General features: G+C 59.7%; 1 protein-coding gene across 11 annotated transcripts in view; it reads right to left on the reverse strand.

The window, feature by feature from the left end:
• Positions 1–11024: 11024 nt before the first annotated feature.
• Positions 11025–22638, reverse strand: part of Rap1gap (RAP1 GTPase activating protein) — a 64386-nt gene continuing 52772 nt past the window's right edge. For 5 of the 11 annotated variants that reach the window (XR_001236080.1, XR_001236079.1, XR_001236073.1 and 2 more), the window contains 12 exons: positions 22476–22547; positions 21687–21773; positions 21084–21221; positions 19213–19344; positions 17241–17318; positions 16301–16410; positions 15347–15460; positions 13780–13903; positions 12995–13097; positions 12567–12701; positions 12340–12377; positions 11025–12023 (listed from right to left, as the gene is read on the reverse strand). Coding sequence is in view for 3 of the 11 variants with exons in the window: in XM_013519606.1 (XP_013375060.1) it covers positions 12369–12377; positions 12567–12670; positions 12995–13097; positions 13780–13903; positions 15347–15460; positions 16301–16410; positions 17241–17318; positions 19213–19344; positions 21084–21221; positions 21687–21773; positions 22476–22547 (1071 nt within the window). In the remaining 8 variants the exon portion in view is untranslated. The remainder of the gene's footprint in view (positions 12024–12339; positions 12378–12566; positions 12702–12994; positions 13098–13779; positions 13904–15346; positions 15461–16300; positions 16411–17240; positions 17319–19212; positions 19345–21083; positions 21222–21686; positions 21774–22475; positions 22548–22638) is intronic. The other 6 variants (XM_013519606.1, XM_013519605.1, XR_001236078.1 and 3 more) reach the window with 4 other exon arrangements.

Genomic DNA, 22638 nt, shown 5'->3' on the forward strand with positions numbered 1-22638 from the left:
GGTGAAGGGCTGCTCCTGGGAGAATTAACCCTTGACGTCCTCTGAGTTGTTCCTCAAATGCTTGGAAGACACAAGCCAGCATCAGTTAACCTTTGGAACTACTGATGGGGCTGGAAAGTACAGACTGAGGCAGAGAGCTGGGGTCCACACTTGGGCTTCATCACTTTGAGGTCCTGTGGACTTGGGCAAGGTCTTCAGCCTCTCAGATGTCCTCCACCCAGCCCAGCCTCCCGCACATAGTGAGTACTGAGGGCCCCATTAGGAACAAGGGAGCTCTTCCCACTGTGGGATGTGATGCCTCCTTCAAGAACCAGATGCTGACGATGCTCAGGTGCCCACAGCTCCAGAGCCTCCCTACACCTTCATCACCCAGGCTGGGCACTGGCTCACATACCCTGTGTGATGGTTGGTCTTGATGGTCAGTAGGATTGGACGGAAGGGTGCTGATTGTGTCAATGGATTAGCCCACCAATGAGTTCATAGCCACGTGGGCTACTAAGCAGTAGGATGTAACTGTTCTTGAGCTCTTCCTCACTCTTTCTGCTTCCTAGTCACAATGAACTGAGCAGGTTTGCTCCATCACACCCTTCTGCCATGCTGTTTTCCACTTGGAGCCAGCTGACCATGGACTGGGACCTCTGAAACCATAAGCCAAAAATAAACCTCTCCTCCTTGAAGTTGTAGGCATCAGGTATTTTGTCATAGCAATGCAAAGGAAACTAATGCAACCCTCCAGCCTCTCATCACTGTGTATGTTAACTGTTGCGCACTCTCAGTCCTAACCAGAGCCAGAGGTCCCGGCTCTGCCTCACAGCACCCATGGCCATAGCACTTGGCACTGTGGATGGCAGCCAGCACCCATGACACAGGGCAGGCCTGTCATTAGCCTCCTACCCCTGTAGGTCTCCTGGCTGCTAGAAATGGCCAAGGTTCCTTGCTCTTGGGTGCTTAAGTCAGGGAAGAACAAAGATGAACCAGAAACCCTCTTCTATTCACTGAGACAGCCTTGGCTCCTGTTAGAGATAAATCCAGGACCCTAGAAACCTGACACAGTAGGAATTTGTCTCTATCTCAAACATCAGGTGATGGTTGTGAACAGGAGGTTGGGACCCAGGCTCTTTCTGCCTTGTGGCTCCACCACCTTCTCTAAATGCTGGATCTCCTTTCTACTTGGCCAGTACTTCTCTGAGGATGGGCAGCAGACCTGTTTTGTAATCACTTCTTCCTGGACAAACATGGCTTCTGCTCAGAGTCCTTTGGTAAGAGCTGGCCATGTGAGCTGGCCATGGTGGCACACATTTGTAATGCCAGTACTCAGGAGGCTGAGGCAGAAGAATTGCAACTTTGAGGCCACCTGGGCTGCGTAGCATGTTCAAGGCCTGCCTGGACTACATAGTGAGACTATGTTTCCAAAAAAGAGAAAGATCACACAAAAGAGGCTTAGAAATGTAGCTTGAGGTTGGACAGCTGCTTTCACACCAACATGAGGTTCTCAGCCCTGTAAGTGACACTGGAGCCAGGTGACTCTGCAATGGGGTCACCCTGTGCATTGCAGGAAGCTGGCACCACCCCTTGCCTCTACTCACTAGATTTCTGGGGGACGAAATCCCCCCATGTACCTGCTGAGAAGCTTCACTATCCAGTAATGGAAGGGTGGGCAGCTCAGGTGACAGTTCTGTGATGCTCAGGGCACCCTCCAAACCCCTACACTCCCCAGACATCCTGCCATCTCCCCATGTTTTAAAACATCAGCGATTTTGTGGGAGATCTGGATTTCTGCAGTTTTGGAGATTTAGAAGATCTGGGTGGCAGAGGGTCCCACCTTCCTGCAGGGCAATGGCCAGCAGGAACAGAGAGATGGGAGCCCATCAGGGACACAGCTCCTCTGTTTGCCATAGCCCCTGTGTCCTGACACTAAGCCCTTCAGACATAGGTGACCTGCCTGGTTATGGTGGAGGCCAAGCTCAGGACCCCTGGGATGGCCCTGGGAAACAGAACAGAGAACAAGCCCCAGACTTGGCCCTCTAGCTTCTGTCTTGTGGCAGAGATCACCCTGCTTATGAGGAAGCATGGAGCTTCCTGTGGGGGCAGGAAGGGGGCTCCTCATCAGCTGGGGGCCCAAGATGAATGGGTATTGGGAGCGGGGAGGCAGGGAAGACAGTGAGTGAGTTGGAGCTTAACCAGAAAGAGGGGTTTAGGGAACCAGGTGCAGAGGAAAATTCAGGAGGAAGCACTGTGGGGAGAGGTGAGGCTGAGGCAGGAGGATGGTGAGTTTGAGGCCAGCCTAGGCAACTTAGCCAGACCCTGACTCAATATAAAAAGTGTTCCAAAAGGGCTGGGGATGTAGCTAAGTGGTAGAGGCCCTGGATTGGAAACTAGGACCAAAAAATGAAAGAGGAGTAGAGGCCAGGAGGGAGACCACAGCTGCTACCACAGAATTGGCAGGAAAACTGGGACCCCAGATATGACCCTGTGTGTCCCAGCTCCTGTTTGTCAAGAAGAAAGCTGGGGGGCTGGGGATTTAGCTCAGCAGCAAAGTGCCTGCCTGGCAAGCGCAAGGTCATGAGTTCGGTTCCCAGTACCAGAGAAAAACAAAACAAAACAAAACAAAACAAAAAAAAAAAAGAAGAAGAAGAAAGCTGGGCTGGCACATGAATGGACAGGTCATCAGCAAGCCAAATGCCCTGAGATGCAGAGCAGCAGGAATCTGATGCCTACTGTGTGCCATACCTCCTACTAAACTCCTTTGACGTGGCCACAAAGTGTCACCTTGACAGCGTGCTTTACACGGCATCTCTCCCAGCATCTGGCGAGGTGGACAGATGAAAAAACTCACACTTGGCGGGGAGGCATGGTAACCTGCTCCAGGCTCCATGGCCTACAAGCGACAGCTGGAAAGGGACCCAGGTCAGCCCAGCTCCCGGCCCCTGCTCTCCCCTTGGCCCTGAGTGCTCATCTGCCCACAAAAAGCAATCCCAGCCCCACCAGCCACAGACCCGCAGGCCCCCTCAGCCCCTAGCAGCCCCAAGAGAGCAGAGCTGAGTTTATAATTAGCTCAGTGGCTGAACTGAAGACCTCCCACCGCGATCCCCCCACCCGCTAGGGCCAGCAGGGAGATTAAGTTCTCAGAGGAGGATTTGGGCTCCCAGTTCCTGGGTGGCTTCCTCCTGGTCTCCCTGCGCTGCTGCTCAATCTCAGTCCCAGCCCCCTTCCTGGCTCCTCAAAGTCTGTGTGACCCTCAGGGTGAGGTGGGCATGTGAGCCACCTGCCAGCCAAGGGGGGTCAGCCAGTGCCACCTCCCTCTTGCCTGGCAGAACACTCATGGAGCTAGGTGTTTGCGTGCAGTGACAGCCGTGGACATAGCAACAGAGGACATTTCCGTGGTGTACCCTGGGCCTTGGGCATGGTTACTAAGGCCCCATGATGCACATTAGCAAAAATCTGGTAACTTATTGGAAGTCACGCTGCTAACCAAGGCCAGAACTCGAAGCCAGCTGTGCGGCTCTGAGGACAGCCGTTTAGTCACACTGTGTGTCCTTTGGCATCTAGCAGGGCTGGACCTCAGTCAGGGTTCCTCACGGGCGCTCTCAGGAGAGAAGAGGGCTGGTGTCTGTGGGTGGGACTGGGGTCTGGCTGGTCACAGCCAGCCGCTCATTGGAGCCCACTGCTGTCTATGGCCTCCTTGGCCTTAAAAGCACAACCTCCTGCGAGGGGCGGATAGAAAGGAGGCATCAGGGATGTAACTTCATGAGCTCCAGATGGCAGGGGTGTGGAAGGAATCAGTGGCTCAGGAGATCCTGCCCCCTTGGCCTGGAAACATGGCATGGCTCCTGTCCTGGAGAGGGTGCCTGGCGGGTACCGTCCTTACCCCTGCCCTGGGACACTTGGATGAGGGTCCTATCATTAGCCTCTTCCCCGCTCAGGTGCCCTGGCTGCTAGAGATGGCGGGTGTTGAGGCTGCACCCCAAGGGCAGCCAGCGGGTCAGGGAGAGAGGAAGGTGCAGGGCAGTTTCCATGGGAACCTTTGCCCTCGTTGTGTCTAGGGGGCAGCGGGCAGGATGGGGACCTGAGAGGATTTCCTTCTGGTCACACAAGGAAGCCATTGGAGGTTAGGAGCAGGGAGAGATGTGACCGCGTATGCTTTGGAAAGGTCGCTCTGGCTGTGGTGCCCAGGAGCTCAGGAGCCCAGGGAGCCGGGGAGCGCCAGGAGCGATGCCACAGCGCAGTCTGGAGGCCTTTCTGTCGTCTTGGTTGGAGGTGATGGTGGCTTGAACCCAGCTGAGAGTGGTGGTGGCGGGAAGGAGCTGGATCCCAGATGCCTTGGGAAGCTGAAGCCAGCAGGGGTTGCTGGTGGATGGCCTGTGGGCAGCAGAGGAGTCAATGGACTCACAGACACCCCCTGAATCTTTGGCCTGTGTGTCTGGTGAAGGGAGGTGACATTTATACATACAAAGCACAGGATTTGGGGAGAAAATAGAGTTGGATTTAGATCATGTTGAGGTGGAGGTGTCCTCTGGATTTTGGGTGGAGCAGCTGGGTAAGTGGTCAGGAAGAGAGGGTCAAAGGTCAGGGACAGAGCCCAGGCTACAGACAGAATCATGGTGGTATTTAAAGGTAGGAAGAGGAAATGACCTGCCCAAGTCACAGTGATCCAGGGGCCAGGGTGTGAGCTGGGGTCTATCAGACTCCAAATCCTGCTGGTGGGAGTCAGGAACAGAGAGGCTTGGGTGACTCCCTAGCAGGTAGGACAAAGAGAAGCCCCTGAGGGTGATTTAGGACCAGCTGGGGGCCTCCTGGCTCAACTGCCCACCCCCCACCGACAGGGGGTGCCACTGGAGAAGCCCTGGTCAAGCATGGAGTCCTGTTTCTCTGTCCATTGTACAGATGCAGAAACTGAGGTCCAGAGAGACAGGGATGGGGTCTAGGTCTCCTGCCAGTCAACTTTGACTTTCCCCTGGCCCGTAAGGTAAGCTCCTGTCTGAGCCAATTCAGTGACTGGGTCGAACCATCCAGCTGTGACATTTCTGGAGAGGGTAGCCTCTTCCTTAGGGCCCTCAGATGGAACTGGGGCCTGGAGTCCTTCCTCCTGGGCAACCTCAAGATACTCCTCCCTGTGCCTCTGCCCCATGTCCACCCACCCCTGGCCTCTGGGACCCCCGTTTGTCCCCAGCAAAGTGGCCTCAAGCCTAGCTCTGGTCATGGCTCCTGCCCTATGGCAGGACCAAGGCCAACCTGGCCGCTGCCCAGACCACCCAGCGCCAGGGCCTGGCGGAGCCCAGAGGGCTGGCGGGCAGGAATCCCCAGCCGGCCAGCCGTGGTCTGGCTCCGCCTGAAGGCTGTGGCCTGGGAACCACTGGCTGTCTCCTCGGGGAAGCGGCTGGGATCTCCAGAACAAACAGGGAACCACAGGCTCCCCGCCCACCGGAGCAGGGCAGCTGCCTCTGGCCTCGTTTGCCCACACCCCACTCTCCAGGCCTGGCTCCCCACTTCTGGGGATGGGAGAGGGGAGGGGCGAGCAGGCACACAGCCCGAGCTGGAGGCAGGAAGGCTGCAGAGCGGAAGAGGCAGAGGAGAGCAGACCCCGTGACCAGTGGGGAAGGAGCCATGACCGGATGTGGATGGACAGGGCCATGATGGGGGCTCAGGTGATCCTGAGTGACGCGTGGAGCCACCCAGGATGGAGGCTTGTGCCCAAGCAGAGCACTTCTCAGCCTCAAGTTGAGAACAAAGCCCTGGAATCTAATATACCGAGATTCAAACCCAGACTCTGCCACAGCAAGCTTAGCAGCCTTGAGCAAGTGACGTCACTTCCCTGGGCCTCGGTTTCTCCATTTAAAAAAAGGTCCCCTCCAGAGCTGTGGAGAGACAACACAGTCACCTGGACAGAAGGTGCCCAGCCTGGGCTAAGGCATGCAGTTGGTCCTCAAAAGACATCAGCCACAGTCCCATGGCTTGCTCCATGGGAAAACAGGCCCAGGGGACTCCTGGGCTTGGCAGGGCAGGCCAGGACAGCCTCACTGATTCACACCAGCTGGGGGATGGGGGCCGCATTTGACTCCACTAAAAGCCACAATTAGAGCCCAATTTAAAGAAACGCTGGGTTAGTTCTTCCCAGGACAGATATGATTATAGGCTCCGCACTAAAGCGTTACTAACAGGATGACACAGAGGCCCGACCAGGCCGCAGTGGGGTGTCCGGCCCAGCCCCCTTGCTGCACGCTGGGGAAACGGGGGCCGGAGCAGGAAGGGCCAGGCTCCGGCTCGCAGTGCAGGTGAGGAGGGCTGCCCCTAACTCATCTCTGCCTCTGCCTCTCTCCAAGGTGTCACTGCCGCATGGAGGACAAGGAGGACCTAGAAGGAGCCAACCTGCCCTGAAAAGGAGGGCTGGGGCTGAGATAGTGCAGCCCCGGGAGGAAGCAGGCCGCCCTGAGAGGCTCAGAGGACACGGCCATGGAGCCGGCGGCGGCCCCTGCCTGCCACCCCGGTGCCTGGAACTGATGATAACAACAGCTAGCAGTGGCAACAGCCCCTTCAGGCAGGCATCTCACGCGTCCCCACGGAACCCTGGGAGGGAGATGCACCACTTTACAGATGGGGAGACGGAGGCTCTGAACCTAGTAGAGCTTGTCCAAGGGTGCAGGGACCAGCGGCAGGGCTGGCCTCAGCCCAAGTCTTCCTGGTGGGGTTGGATGAGTTGCTAAGACCCTTTATCGGGAAGCCCAGGCAGGGAGTCGAGGGAGCATTTCTCAGGAGTAGTGAGTGAATGAGGCCACCCAGTGAGCAAGCCATGAATGAATGAATGGACGGATGGATGGATGGATGCGTGGATGAGTGAGTGAGTGAATAAAAAGGCTGTGTTTAAGTCACTCTACCCTGAGGGAGATAAAAGAACCACAAGTCTGAGATTAATGGGCCACAATAGAAAAGTCCAAATCCAGGGGCTGGGGATTTAGCTCAGTGGCAAAGCGCCTGCCTGGCAAGTCCAAGGTCATGAGTTCGATTCCTGGTACCGGAAGAAAACCAAAAAAAAACCCCAAAAAACACAAAAAACAAATCCTACCTTCCCAGGAGCAAGAACCCCCACTTCCTGGGCTACAGGAATCCCCTGGCTTGTCCGGACACCCCCGCAGGGAGCAGTGGGCAGGACCTCCTCAGCCTGGCCCTCCACCTTAGCCTCAACTATTGCCCAGAAGCCAGAGGCCATCCGCCCTAGTTAGTCCTGTATACCCTTGTCCAGGGCTGAACTCCAACATGGGCCTGGGGGCGGGGCTGGGATAGAGAAAGAGGAGCCTCCTCCCTCTACCCTCTGCCCCTCTCCATCCCCCTACAGCCCACTTTGGGGAGCCAGGGGGAGGGGACAGTACAGCCTCCAGTGGGCTCCCAGAAGCTTGGCAGATAGGCTGCTGGAGCCCCCTGCTGGCCATGTGCCCCAGCCCCATGGGATGGGTTGAAAGGATTCTTATTCATTCAGCAAACACATATGGAGCCCTTAACATGTGTCAGTCCTGAGACTCAGCAGAGCACACACAGTCCCTCCCTTTGGCTGTGTGTGGCTCCCCGAGAAGGCAACTATGCTTAGTGTCATGTGCCCCCCACTAGCTCCCAAGGACTGTCCCCAACCCTGGAAGCCTGAGGGCAGGAGCTGTCTCACCCACCATACTGGGACTCCCCTCCTCAGACTGGTCTATAGACTTCTTGTCCCTGAGAAACCTCCCCTCATTCCTGCAGCCTCCCTGGACGGGGTGCCAGGCAAAACACAGGACGCCCAGTTCAATTTGAATGTCAGACAAACAAGGAATAATTTTTTACTATAAGTATGCCTCAAATACTGCATGAGGTATACTTAAACTAAAAATTATTCCTTGTTTGTCTGACATTCAAATTTAACTGGGTACCAGGTGTTTCTATTTGCTAGGTCTGGCAACCGTGTGCCTGGAGCGCATCCCTCCTGCTGGCACCTGGCCTGGCCAGATGGCCCGGGTCGTGCCCGGACCTGGCCCCTTCCCGCCCAGGTACAGCTCCTGCTGGCCCCATGCTGCTGCCCTCTCCCCGGCCCCCACCTGCAACCGTTGCTCCCAGATGGACCCCACTTGCCTGGCACATACATCTGGCTTCCTAGGGGATGGGCTCTCTCGAGGGGCAGAGCTACTGAGACTCGGGGTCGGGGCATCAGAGCAAAGCAGGGGCTCGGAGGCAAAGGGACACAGACTGAGAAGGTGAAAACAGGCCCAGCCCAGAGCCTCCGAGGGACAGCGGGGCAGCAAGGGAGGGTCCCAAAAGCCCCCAGGGCTGGCCTCTGTGGACTGGGGCAGAAGGAAGCCCGGGCCTCCTGACCCCCATCATAGGGCCCCAGCCTGGCAGCCCTGGGGGGCAGCTTGGGGTCTCCAGCACTGTACACAAAAGTGGGAGTCGACTCGGAGCCCCTCCCAGGAGCACACACAGCGACATTCATGGCTTCCCAGAAGGGCCCATGGGGCAGCCAGAGTGGCTTTTAAAATTAGCCTTGCTAACCAGATCTGGTTACTTCAGAAGGCTCTGTCCCAGCCTGTCCCCTTGGTAGGGCAGGGGCAGGAAGGAGGGAGGGACCTCCACATTCCAGGGTCCCTGGCTGAGCCACCCCTGTGGCCTAAGCGGCAGAGAAGGTCCAGGTCCCAGCCCCTGGCCCTGGGCCATAATGGGCCTGCAGCCTTCTCCTTGGCAAAGTCGTCATGGTGTTGGACAAGGGCGTCCAGGGACACCCTGGCTGAGGGGGTGAGGGAGACCCTTGCTGGGGCATGGGTTCTGTGCTAGACACCATGCAAGCCACCTCAGAGACATGACAACCTGTTGGTGGCCCCAGGTCAGGCCCTGTCCTGTTTTGCAGGTGCTGCAGAGACAGGGAGGTCGCTGCAGGAGGTGAGCAGAGGGAGATGCTGGGTGTGCCCTGCCCCCCATGGAAGAGGCCTCTTCCCTCCTGCGTCTGCATCCGGAGAAAGGTCTGGCTACTTTTTCCACCACCAGGGTTATTTCTAACAGAGCCCAGTGCTTCCCGGAGCCCAGTGCCCTCCGTCCAGGCCCTAATTCCAGCCTTGGGTCAATGTCCCGGCTTGCCCTCCCCACCTCAGAACCCAGGGCGGGTGCAGAGCTGGCGCAGGTGCAAGAGAAACATCACCGGACACTTTGATCCCAGAGGCCAGTCCGTCCTCAGGATCCCCTGGCCCTACTTTGGGGCCTGGGGTGGGGATCTGGGCTGGACCAGGGGCTGTCCCCTGTGCAGGCGGGCAGGCGCACAGCTCACCAGGCTTCCCACCTGCGTCTGCCGCCACGGGGGCCACTGCTGACTGTCAGCTCGGGGACGGAGCAGCGAGGGCGCATGAGGAGACTGTCACCCCCATCCGCGCTGCTGAGGCTCAGGACCTACAGGCTGAACGTCTGTGCTGGGCCTGCGGGTTTTGGTGTCTCCACGCGCTGTGCTGACCCCTCCTTCCCTGAAGATTTGCTGATCCAATCCTTGCTAAGGGCCGATCGCCCGCACCCCTGCCCCAACACCCACCCCCGCCGCTCCACAACCTTGACAGTCCACATCAGGTACCTGCGAGGGCGGGACGGTGAGCGTCCTGCGGCACGCACCGGAAATGAGGCCCAGAGCGGCAAGATCCGGGAAAGGAACCGGGAGCTGCCTCCTGGGAGCTCCAAGCGGGCGCTGTGGCTCCCGGCGCTCTTAGGGGTGGACAGCGCAAAAGGCCGCGGGAGCCAAGAGTGCTGTGGAGCCAAGGCCCGAGGGGCGCTGAGGGTCAGACCTGGTGGGGAGCAGGCGGGAGCAGGAGGGACCCCGAGCCCAGGCAGCCAGGAGCCAAACCCAGCCAGGCGAGGTTGGATGCGGGGTGAGTCACAGCCCTTGGGTGGCCTGAGGCGTCTGAGGGTCATGGAAGGACCCTGTCAGGAAAGCCATGCACTCCCCAGAACGGCCAGCGTGACCCAGCCTCCCCCTGGGCAGGGGGTGGGAGAACGGGAGCATGGCTGACCCCCCCAGGGCTCTGCTCAGCGCTCACCACAAGGCCAGTGTCCCCCAACTGCTCTCCCTGTGGTCCCACCCCACACCCAGGCTGGGCCCTGGGGGTCTCTGTGACCCCCTCTCAGCTCCAAGCCCCTCAGGCCTGACCCGTCCAATCGCTCCTGCCTCCCAGCACCCCATGCACCTGGCCACCCTGTCCCCAGCAGCAGCTTCTCCACCCTGCTGCCCTGCGGCCTCCATGCCAGCCTCAAGCCATAACCACTGCCTCTCGCTAGGGTGCTCCACTGCCGGCCCTGGAAGAAAGCCCTCGCCCTCCGGCCTCATCATCCTGCCATTCCGATGCCAGGATACCCTGCCCTCTACAATTCCCACGTGCGGCTCCCTCCCCGAGGGATGCTTTTCCCCACACCGCCCCCCCAGGCCTGCCCTGCACACTGACAGCTGCCCCTCACGCTGTAGTCTACTGAGCCACCTACCCTGGTCTTCTCAGGCTGCAACTTTGCCCCACTCAAACCCAACGCCCTTGCCATCTGATTAGCGATCTCTTGGTGCCCCCTGGTGGCCACATGAGGGAAATTCTTGGGATACACTGCCCATGAGAAAAGAGGCATCATTAATTGGGCACCTACTGTGTGCCAGAGGCCACGTGCTAGATGTTTGTACGCACAAGTTCATGGGACCCGCATAACAAACCCCAGGAGAGGCCCCATTGCCCCTACTTTTACAGAAATGGAAACAGGATCAGAGAAGCTAAATTTCTCAAAACCACTCTGCTAAGAGACGGTGCCAGGACTTCAAGGCCTGCCCGTCTCAGAAGCCATGCTCTCCTGGCTGTGGGGAAGGGAACAGAGAGGAAGGCAGGGCAGCGCCCAGGGAGGAAGCCATGGCCAGTGGTCACAGACCCTGCGGCTTGACCTTGAAGGTGTCCCCAAGCCCAGCAGCTCTGACAGGGGCAGACTTGTGTCTGCATCTGGGCATCTCTCTGTAGCCAGTCAGGGTGGCATGCACACAGAGCCAGCCCAACTCCGGATACAATAGCGATAAATAGAATTTATTTTGTACAACTGTTACCGACATACACGTGGCCACGGGGCTTCCAAAGTGGGGGTGGGGCCAGAAGGCTGGCCTTTGGCATGGCGCCTAAAAAGTGTGGACAGACACACACAAGGACGTGGGCGCACAGCAGCTGTGCCTGGCTGCCCCTCCAGCGTCGGGGCTGGAGAGGCCTGCGACTCCAGGCGGGTGGAGACCCCTCGGCCCAGAGTGCCCAGGAGCGGCAGGTGCAGGGGTTAAGCTGGGCGCTGGCTGAGGAGCCAGGTGGGTCCCCTTCCTCCAGGAGAGGTCACCGGTCTGTCACGTGTAGGCAGTGGAAGGGCATTGGCAGATCTGTGGTGAAGCTCCGGGGTCCAGGTGGGGCAGTGGGCACAACCAGCTCCCAGGCCCTCAGCCCACCTGGGGCTTCGGGGACCTCAAGAAGCAGGGCAGTGAGATGGGAAGCCCCAGGGGCACAATCCCCTGTGTGGGCCAGGTGCACAGAATCACGGTCTCCAGTGACCTCTGAAAGAATCCTGTCCACTTGTGGCAGAAACAACCAGAGGAGAGGGACTTGCTCAGAGCCACACAGCAGAACCTGAATCAGAAGCCGGGACGCCGGCCCAGTGCTCGCTCCACGCCCTCACCCCCCCCACCTCCACAGTCAGCGCTGCCCGTGGAGCTCTGGCCTCCCTCGCCCACCTTGCTCCCCTGATCCAGAGGGGCAGCTGGGGTGATGGAGACCCAGGGTGGGGCAAGCCAGGCCTGCAGTCCTGCTTCCGCCGACCCTTCCCCGGCCGAGGCCAGACCCCCAGCCTGGGCCGTGGGGACGATGCCAGCAGCTTCCCGGCCCCAGGTCTGGGAGGCTCCGCCCTGCGGAGTGGGCCGAGGGGAAGTGGGAAGCAGGGGACGCCAGGCTGGGGTTGGCCTTCAGGGCGGAGGTCCTGGCTGCCTGGATGTGACACAGCCTCTTCACCTTGTGCTTCTGTGGCCTCATCTGCAGGGACAGGGGTCGGGGGCGCGTGCAGACACCGTGAAGCGCAGGCTGCTGCCAGGGTCCCCGGGCTCTAGGTGTTTCCATCCCCCACTCAGCGGACACCGAGCTCCCTCCAGGTTCCGTCACACCCTCCCAACAGCTCTTGGGTAGAGGTGAGGCAGTGTTCATCCGCCCCACCACACAGGGGAGGAGCGCAGCCCAGGGGGTGGCACCAGCCTCAGTCCCCCACTGCAGAGAGGCGGAGGACGCGCTCCACCCAGGCCCGCCCTCCCGCCACTCTCCCAACCTGCACACCAGCACGGGGGCCCAGGCTGACCTGCTCAGCTCCACTTCCCGGGTGGCCGGCTAACAGCCCTGTGAGGACGGCGGCGCCACAAGGCAGGCGGCAAGGCGGAGGAGACACAGGGAAGCACAAGTCACGGCTGTGCCCTGGCCGTCCTGGCCAAGGGAACCCCTACCCTCCGGGTCCCTCAACACCCTCCCAACAGCCAGCCCCCCAGTGTGGTGTGTCGTCCCCACCCCCACCCCCGGGGGTGCTCGTACCAGCTGGGGAGTGTGTGGCTCAGACGACTCCAGTTGGATCTTGATCTCGGGACACGCAGGGTCCCCCACCTTGCCGGCGTCTGGGTGGGGTGACCGGGAGAGGCCTGGGGAGGGGGGCAGGAGGGAGCCACCTCACTTGCCAGGGGGAGGCACCAGGGAGACGGCATGGATGGGCAGTTGGCACAGGTGCTCCCCAGGCCCTCCTGGTCCCTCTTTAGGGATCCCCACTCTAATGCACCTCCTTGCCACCCTTTCTGAGACTCCCAGAAGCCACCAGTCCTCCAATCTACCCAAGACCACGACCCACCACTGTCCCCCATGGCAGGGGCAGCCACACCCCACCACCGCCACTGGACACGAGACCCGGTCCCTGAACTCAGCCCTACCCTCGAGGTCACCCTGCCCTCTGCAGGAGGCCAATGCCCTACCTGGGGAGCTGCCACCGCTGGTGGTGCTGACACTGTCCTCCAGCCATGTGCTGTAGAGGAAGGAGTCCCGCTTGTGGGGCGTCCCTGACGATGACACGCTCTCCTGGGGAGGCAGAGAGGTTAGCCCCCCTCACTGCCCCCAAAGTCTGCCACGCTCGAGGCAGATCACGCAACGTATCCACAGATGCCCTCCCAGGCTAGGCCCCTGGGATAGGTCAGGCCAGGCCCTGCCCTCAGGGAGCCTGAAGTCTAGGAGGCCGGCGGGGCCGAGATGCCCATCCAGAAGGCCAGCATGCAGGGTCACGGCCTGCCCCATTCCCTGCAGGGCCGGTAATGAGCTGGGCAAGGAGCAGGTGAAAACGGAAGGTCTGCTGAACGAAAAATGACCAAGGGCACCGAGGGCAAAGTCCAGGGGTCTGTGAGAGTATAAAGCAGGGTCACTAACTCTCCTGGGCCGGACAGTCAAGGACAGCTTTCAGGAGGCAGAGGGAAACCTGGCCAGAAGAAAGGGCAGCGCGGCCAGGCAGAGGGGCAGGAGGGGCGGGAAGGGCGTTCCAGACAGGCTCGGAGGTCTTCACAGTCCCGAGACTGGGCTTTCTGGACAGCACGGTGGCGCCACGGAGGGACCAGAGCAGGGAGAGTCAGTCCGCGCCACTTCTCTGACCTGGGTCCCCTCATCACACCTTAGCCTCAGCCAGGCTTGTACTTCCGGCCAGAGCCTCTCCAGGGACCCAAGGGCCCCGCTCTAGGCCGCTGAGGTACACCCGGCCCCTTGGGTGTCTCACCAGGCCTGTGTCCTCCCCGTCCACGCCCTCCGTCTCCTCCACCACACTGGCGAAACTGCTGGCACTGGACGAGGAGCGGGAAAAGTCCTTCAGCACCTCTGCTCTCTGGGCTGCTGTCTCCGCTCTGCCACAGACGGCGCCCCGTTAGCCAGCGTGCACCCGCAGCGGCCCCGGCCAGGCCCTGCTCCCGCGCTCCCTGCCCAGGGGGCCCGGCCCGTGGCCAGTGGGCACCCTCACAGCCTCAGCACAGCTCCTCGGGCCTCTGAGCACCCGGGACTCCCACGTCCTTCCCAGGTCCTGCCCCTGCTCAGCACCCTCTCACAGCTTCCCTGGCTCAGCGTTCGGCACCCAGCGCTGCGCTAAGCACTCACCTGAGTTAGCTCGTGGCTGTCACTTTACGACCCTTCTTACAGAGGAGGAGACGTCAAGACACGAGAGGGTGGGCGCACGGCCCAGGGTCACTTGGCCGTAGGTGGGAGAACAGAGATAGCCCACAACCTACTTCCTTAACCCTTCTCCACATAGACTTTGTCTCCTGCCTGGAGTCTCACTCCTTTCAGATCCCAAAGAGCAATCTGTCTTTCAAACATCCAGCACTTCTAGGTCCTGCCCAGGCCCGTCGCCTACCCCTTGCTGCCTCTCCGCTCACCAGATTCTCCAGCCCAAGCTGAGTCCTCTCGGTCCTCCCGAGCCCAACCCAGAGAGGCCTCAACCAACGTGGGCCGAGGGAGAGGCGGCCCCCTCCGACTCCGCCTCCGCCCGCGCCCCGCGCCCTCCCTGCACAACACCACCCACGGCCACACTGGCTGTGCCTTCTCCTCATTCAGACTCCCACAGGGCTGCCTGTAACCCCAGCTACTCCAGAGGCAGAGGCAGGAGCTTGAGGCCATCCTGGGCAACGGCGTGAGGCTGTGTCTCCAAGCAGGTACGGGCTGGGGATGCAGCTCGGTGGTAGCATGCATGAGCCCCTGGCTCAATTTCCAGCACAGAAAGAAAAAAAAAAAAAATCTCCCAAAGCCTCCTTGTCTCCCTTAGGATAAAACTCAAAAGCTCTCATGCAGCCTCCGAGGCGCCGGGCCATCCCTGTTCGCCTCTCATGCCTGCACCCGCTGGCTTTCTTGGCTCCACCGCATGCTCCCCACTTTCCATTCTCAGGACTCCGCCCTTGCTGGCCTCCTGACCTGGAACCCTCTTCTCTCTGCCAGGCCAGTCCCAGCAGGGCTGACTCCTTGCTCGGCTCTCAGTTCAAATGTTACCATCCCTGCAGACCCACCCGCAGTACAACTGTCCCCGGTCATGCCTCACTGCAGCCTGTGGCTCTATTTCCCTCCTATCCAGCAATCTAGAAACGGCATACCGGCCACCCACGAGCGGGGACTGCGTGCGCACAGCTCACCACCACATGCCAGACCTTGGCAGGAGAGTGTCCACGGAGGAACTGAGAGGATGCCCTGCCTCCCCATGCCCTCCTGAGGCAGTGCCAAGGTTCCTGGGCAGCCGGGCCCAGGGGATGGGAAGCATGAGCCCGCCACTCCCAAGCCCTGGTTCAGCGAGCCACAAGCCCAACCTGTTCTTGGCTGTGGGCATCTCTGGGGAGCTCTGAGTGGATGAGTTCTCCGACTTGGGCTCCTGCGAAACGTGCCCGCTGTCCGGGGTCTTCTGGCCAGCTGGAGGGCTCTCCCTGCGGGGCACACAGGGGCAGCGAGGGGATTCAGCACAGGGCCTGGCACTGGGGTAGACTGAGGCGCAGGCAGTGAGGGAAGTCACAGACACCTTGTACACTCAGGGGTCAGCCTGCTGCTGTCCCTGGGGCTCCTCAGCCAACCTGGCCAATGAGCAGGCAGGCAGTAAGGGAGCTACAAGGATGGAACCAGGATCCCTCCCTGGTCCTACGTGTGACACCTGTGACAGATAATGAGACTGGGGCTCAGATGGGAAGGGACCTGCTCAGGCCACCCAGCTAGGACAGGGCAGTGCCAAGACTTAAACTCAGAAGATACGGCATTCTGAGACCTGGTGGCAGTGAGGACACTGCCAGCTCCTTTCTTGGAGTGTTATTAATGCCCTGATCCCTGTGTCACACGCATGAAACAAAACCGTCACAGAAGCCACATGCTATTTTCTTATCCCGGTGCTCCAGACTGGGATAATAAAGCTCAGAGGAGTCCAGCCACTTGCCCAGGAAGCTGCTCTCTGCACACAGTGGCCAATGCACGGCTCAGACTCCAGCCCATCCTGCGCCCGGCCTGTCCGAAGCCAGCACTCACTCTTACGTCTGGTGGGCAGTGGATACAGGACGGCCAGTCAGGCCAGGGCTCCAACCCAGCTCTGCCCCTGGTTGGCTGTGTAACCTGGGCAAGGTCCCTGGACAAGAGTGGGCCCCAAGGGAGCCAGCAGGAGTGCCGTGTGACAAGAAGGGAACACGAGGCAGAGGTGGGCTTTCCACTGCCTGCCCTGCTGTGACACTGACAGGGTGCAGGGAAGGGCCGGGGAGCAAGCGTCCCTCCCACGCCTCACCCACCTCTTCTCCTGCACCTCCTGGATGTTCTCGATGCCGATGGCGCTGCTGCGGCGGGAGCCAAACGGGCCTGACTTCTTCCTTGTGGGGCTCTTCCCAGGGACGATCAGAGACTGCAGGGAGAGGCCCCAGCTCAGCACCTAGCTGCCCTGGGAGCCCCAGTGCCCCTCCCCCTCCCCCCACCCCAAAGCAGCGGTGATGAGCAAGAAAGGAGAGGGGGTGTGCATTGGGGCAGCCCTTCCGGCTGACAGCGGAGACAGGGGCTCCCAGCAGAGCTGCCCTGGATCTCCGTCTAGGAGAAGGGCAGGGGCCAGGGGGCCGGGGAAGCCACACCAGGCTGAGAAGGGATGAGGCCAGGTCCTCAGAATGCCCACCACGCCAGCCCCCCGGGCCTCCGAGGGCCTTGCAGCCTAATGGCAATGATGAGCATGAGATCACATCCCCAGCCCCCACCCTCACCCCCGTGCTACCCCCGCCCTTCTCAGAACCTCCACACTGTCTGGGGGAGCAGCAGCTGAAAGGTACCCCCAGTTTCCACACACACCAAGGTGGATGCCCCAGGCAGGAAGCGGGCCCCAAGGAGGCATGGAGGGGCAGGATCTTCAGGCCAGTCCATGGTGGGGAAGGGGCCAGGGCAGAGGGAGGGACGGTGCTTCATGCAGAACCAGCAATATTGGGGGACGTGCGGCTGGGCCGAGGGTCTTTGGGTCCTGGATCCTGGCAGCAACCAGGGAGGGTCAGAAGCCCCTGGCAAGGGCCACTGGCTCTAGTTCAGGTGCCAGGCCCCGAAGCAGGTGCAGAGAGGTGCTGGTACTCTGTCCTGCATGCCCCTGGGCCTGTCCTGGGCAAGGGGCCACGTCCCCAATATGGCCTCCGTCCTGACAGCGAGCGGAGAAGAGCGCGTGCAGCAGCCTCCAGAGCCGGTGGCCCTGTGGACGACAACCTCTTCCACGGTTCCTATGCCTATGGCACTGCCCCGGCGTCCGAATCTACTTGCACTTTTCCCAGGAATAAGCAATGACTGGCAAGCGGCAGAGGGTGGGAACAGAGAGAGCGAGAGAGAGACAGAGAGAGCAGCAGGAAGGGAAGGAAGGAAAGACGAGAGAGATAAAAAGGGGCCAAATAGGAGTGAGAGGGCAGGGACGGGAGAAGAGAAACATGGGGAGACAGGGGGACACGGGGAGGCGGGGAGGGACAGCAGAGAGTGAGGGTTGCAATTAGAGATGGAAAGAGGGGAAAGCCAGGGTGGGGAGGGTGGAAGAGGGGATGGTACAGAAGGAGGAAAGAAGGAAAAGGTACAAGAAGGCAGAGAGCGGTCAGGGGAAAGAGAGGGAGGAGAGGGAGGGAAGAAAATGCAAGAGCAGAAGAAAAAGGAGGTAACATAAAGACAGGGAGAGTTGTGCAAAAACAAAAACAGAAATGGGTCTGGTTACTGCCACGGTGGGTGCTGCTGGCCTGGCCCCGTCCCCGGGACCCCTCTGCGGCCACCCACAGGAGGCTGCACCACTCTGGCGGGCGGGAAGGGAGCAGCTGGGGGAAGGTCGGGCCAGCTCCTCAGATGACAGTGGGCGTGGTGACCGCTGGACAGCAGAGGCCTCGCCTTGCTTCCCTAGCCACACCAGACCATAGGGTAGGCTGCGGGGTGCAGGTGCCTCCTGCCACGTGACGCAGCCTCACAGCACTGAGTGCAGGGCGCGGCATGCAGCAGACAGTCGCTCAGAAAGGGAGGAGGGGAGCAGGGTGGGAGGATGGACGGATGAATGGATGGATGAACTGCTGGGGGGATGGAGGATGGATTGGTGGATGGGTGGATGGACCGGTGGGTGGATTGGTGGGTGGATGGGCAGAGGAATGGGTAGCTGGCTGGGTAAATGGGTGGATGGATAGGTGGGTAGATAGATGGACGGCTGGGTGGATAGATGAGTGGACAGATAGATGGGTGGGTGGAGAGATGGGTGGCTGGCTGAGTAGGGAACACATCAGTGGATGCAGTGTCCAGGCTGGCCACGAGGTGGCACAAAGCAGCTAATCCATGATGCAGGCCTGTTTCTCCTGCACACCCAGCATGCCTGCTGTGGGAGGGGTAGACGCCCACAGGACCTGGCGGACAGTCAGTGGTCACACAAGAAGGGCTCACTCAGGAGATGCCCACACAGAAGCCTGGTTCCTGGCACATGATAGTAGCCACAGGCACAAAGGCCCTGGCTGCTGCAGACACACAGTAGGAGGTGCTACAGAGGAAACGCCCACATAGCAGTGCACTTCCTGACACACAGTAGGTGTTCACTGATGTCCAGGGCTTAGCACATATCATGTAGTCAGTCACACAGCAGCCCAGGTGCTGACACACAGGAGGTGCTCACACAGCAGCCCGGGCCTGGACATAGCTGGTGCTCACAGAGCTGATGCCCACACAACGATCCATTTCCTGACACAGTAGGTGCTCACACATCAGCCCAGGGGCAGACACACGGTAGATGCTCATAGGAACTCAGGGCCAGGCACACAGTAGGTGCTTACGAAATGCATACACACACAGCAGCCCAGGTCCTGACACACAGTAGGTGCCCCCAGAAACCCACAGCACAAGCAGCCAAGTTCCCAGCACACAACAGGCAGTAGGTACTCATTGAGGAATGGGACGCAGAGGCTGCCCCTGAGCTGAGCTGCAGAGAGTGACACCTGACGATAAGGGGCCAGGAAGAGGGGAGGACCCCGGAACTGGGGAGGGGCTCTCAGCACCCAGTGTCCCAGCCAGGGCACCTAACTCCCCACGGAGAGTAGCAGCTGGGCCGAGCCCAGAGCCCGGGAGGGCATGTGGACAGCAGGACAATGGAGAGAGGCGGGGCCAGACCTCAGGAGGCGGGGAGCACTGAGGGCCCCAGGGAGGGGCAGGGAGCGGAGGGGACACTCACTATGCCAGCTGCCTTGGCCAGGTCAGGGTTGTTGGGGGTGAAGCTCCCGCTGTGGCTGGTGGATACGGTGTTGGGCTTCTTGTTGCTCAGCCCCATGGCATCCATGGACTGGCTGCGGCTCCGGATGACCCGCTGTGAGGGCAAGCGTGGGCGTGGAGGAGGCATGGGTTCCACACGCCCCCACCTTGGGGAGCCCCAGGAGCCCTGGTCCCTCCCCAGCAATTCCACTCTGGGTGGCCCTAGGCAGACCCAGCCCGGCAGCCTTGTGCAAGCCGCTCCGCCTCCCCGAGCCTCTGGCCCACGCAGGCTGCCGTGCCCTGCCTCTCCTCAAGCAGCCGTCCTAAGGAGTGCAGAAGTCCCCGAGTTGTGACCATGTGTGTACACAGCGAGCCCCGAGAAACCTGTTTCTTTTTTAGGGTGTCTAAGCTCCCTTTCCTTTCTTTTCCCTCCCCTCCCTCCCTTCCTTCCTTCTTTCTTTTCTTTCTTTTCTATCTCTCCCCCATTCCCTGACTGTTTCAGACTAATCTACACATTCAGGATGCTTATTATGCAGCAAGGTATTTCCCGTACACTCTGCCATTCAATCCACCATGCAAGGCAGGGGCTGTCATCATACCCATTTTATAAGAGGTGAAACTGAGGCAGAGGTAAGTTTAGAACCCATGTGCCAAATCCTAGGTCCTGAACTGTGGACTCTGCTACCTCAGACATTCTTCAGTCTAACAGGGGTCCCCTGTCTGCCACCTACTAGATGTGATACCACCAAAGCTCCCCTCAAAAAATACACTCAGGCCCTGTGGCCAACCCAACATCCCCCCCCCCCCCCCCGTCTGCAGTGGCTGGAGGCAGGGCTCCTTCTGTGCGGCAGGGCTGACACCTTTATGCAGGCCCACAGCTCCTGCCTTCTGGCTGCCTTGGGTGAGACTGGGACTCAAGCGGCCTAGCTGGGCACCTATAGGACCAGCCATCCCCCTCCTGTGGGAGGGTGGGGCAGAAGCACTGAGGCCATGACCAAGGGGAAGAGGTGCTCCATCTCCTCTGCCTTTCATTTTGGACAATTGTTGCTGAGGAGGACGAGCCAGGGTTTTGCATTTTGCTTTTTAACTTACATTCCACTAATCTAATTGCTTTACAAATAGCTCAACAATTAGATGAGATAAGTGGTCATTACCCTACTCAACAGATAAAGGACCTGGGGCTCAGAGCATGCCCAAACCGGTAGGTGTTGGAGCTGGGATGTGAACCGGGGAGACTGTGCTCTTAGCGCTAAGCTAAGCCAGGGATAGCCAGGGTAGGTCACACAGGCCAGATCACTTTCTAAAGGACACTCGGCTCTCCAGGACCTCTATTTCTTTCCCTCAGTCAAGGCAGAGCTCTCCTCACTTCTCTGCCAGCTCACCTGCCAGCCACAGCCCAAGACACCAGCAGCACCTTGCTGCCACCCAGAGGACTCCAACCTTATGAATTTCCAGGTAGACTCTGCCCTAAATTTAGGCCCCACCTCCATCATTAACTCCTCCCGAATTAGAGCCCACCCTTAATCTCCCAGACTCAACCCAACGCAGACCACATCATCAAGTCTACGCTCCCACAGGTGATCTTACCTCTACATCTTGAGCAAACTCTGAGTAGGAGCCGTCCATCTGGACCACGCCCACTCGACTCCACCCCAACCAAGCTCGCCTCTGGCCACGCCCACATCTTGTCAGTCCCAAGCTTCACCCATGGCCACTCCCACCAGGCCTCCACCACCACCACAGAGCCTGCCTCTGGCCACGCCCACACCTTGTCTATTAGCCCAGCCCCGCGCTCCACTAGAGCCTTGTCCCTGCGCCCCCTCCCTGCCCAGGAGACCCCGGGGGAACCTTCACCTTGAAAGACTCAAAGAAACCGCCTCCGCCACCTCCGTTTTCCATCTTGTCCTCGTCACCGCCCAGGCCCATCATGGACTGGCTGTGGATGTGGAGTTCCTCATACAGCGTCTCCAGGAGGGCAGCACGGGTCCGCTCCTGTGGGCCGGCCATCAGGAGAGAGCCCGGTGATCAACCCCGCCTCCCTCAGTTCGCACCCTGGTACCTTGATTCCCCTCGAGTTGAGGGCCACTTCCTCCCAGTCAGTAGGAAGTGGAAAGGGCCCAGCCCCTGGCTTCATTCAGTCTGCTCTGCAGGTCAAGCAGTCCCCGGGGCTCCTCAGGAAGATCCTGCTTCCTGTCCCCAGGCCCCAAATCCCCCCAAGCACACCATCAGCCTGCCCACCTCCTAGCCCTCTGGGCTCTGTCCTGCTTTCTCTCCCTTGATCAAAGTGGTGCTCCCATCCAGCATCTACACACACACACACACACACACACACACACACTGTTACACTGTTAGCCCCCCACAAGGCCAAAGTCTGACTGAGCCTTTCCCTGCAGGGTGGGGGCAGGAAGGAAATTCTAAACCAGAAGGGGGAAGACAGCCCCAAAGGCCCATCCTCACCTCCAGCTTGGCAAACTTCTCTGCCTTGTAGCAAGCATATTCAGCATTGATCAGCTTTGTCAGCAAAAATTCCTGGAACTCAGGCCCCTGGGAGCCCCCCGCGTGGAGGAGACGAGAAAGGGGAGTCAGAGGGAGGAGGAGCAAGGGCCTGAGCGAGATGGGCCTGGACTGAGCTCCTGAGCTGTGCCCTCCTGGGGCCTGGGGGTCACCTGACCCTCCCAGAAGGGCATCTCTGGGGCTCAGATCTCAGCCCTGGCACCTGTCAGGGACCCTGTGGCCTTTCATGGCTGCCCACCCTTCAGAGGAGCAAACCCCACACGTGTTAGGTCAGGGTGATCTCCTATTGCCTCATCCTGGGGTAGCAGAGCACACGAAGCAGGGTGGTTTCTAAGAGGTGACAGAGACGCGTGCCTGCCTCTCCCCAAACATTTCAGAGGAAAGAAGACTGTTAGAAAAGAGCACAAATAAGGAAAGGTCACTGTCTGCTATGAGAAATGCAGTCTATTATTCTGTGACCTTATTTTTAAAAAAAATTGAGGAGGCTGAGACAGGAGGATTGCCATGAGTTCAAGAACCTGGGCTTTACTTAAGCAAGTTCAAGGCCAGTCTGGAGTACACAGTGACACCTTGTCTCAAAAACAAAACAAAACCAAGTTTTGATCAAAATGAAAAGCCAGGCCACAGTTGCACAGGGCTTCAGGGCCTCAGGAGATAGACTGTGTGCCCTGCCCCACTCCCCTACCGTTCAGTCTTGCCCTGACCATGCCAGGGCTGGGGGCAGCCTCTCACCTTCCTGAACACAGCAGGGTCCGGCAGAGGGGGCCCAAAGAAGGGCACGTCATCTCTCGCGGTGACCGAGACCTGGAAAGGAGGACAGCTGTCCCTGTGGAGTCTGGGGCCTGCTCATACGCAGCCAGGAAGCGCTAATTTGCCTCTAGTCCCGCCACTGCAT

This window comes from Chinchilla lanigera, unplaced genomic scaffold, assembly GCF_000276665.1.
Source record: "Chinchilla lanigera isolate Chin_1 unplaced genomic scaffold, ChiLan1.0 scaffold00051, whole genome shotgun sequence".
In the NCBI taxonomy this organism is placed as follows: domain Eukaryota; kingdom Metazoa; phylum Chordata; class Mammalia; order Rodentia; family Chinchillidae; genus Chinchilla; species Chinchilla lanigera.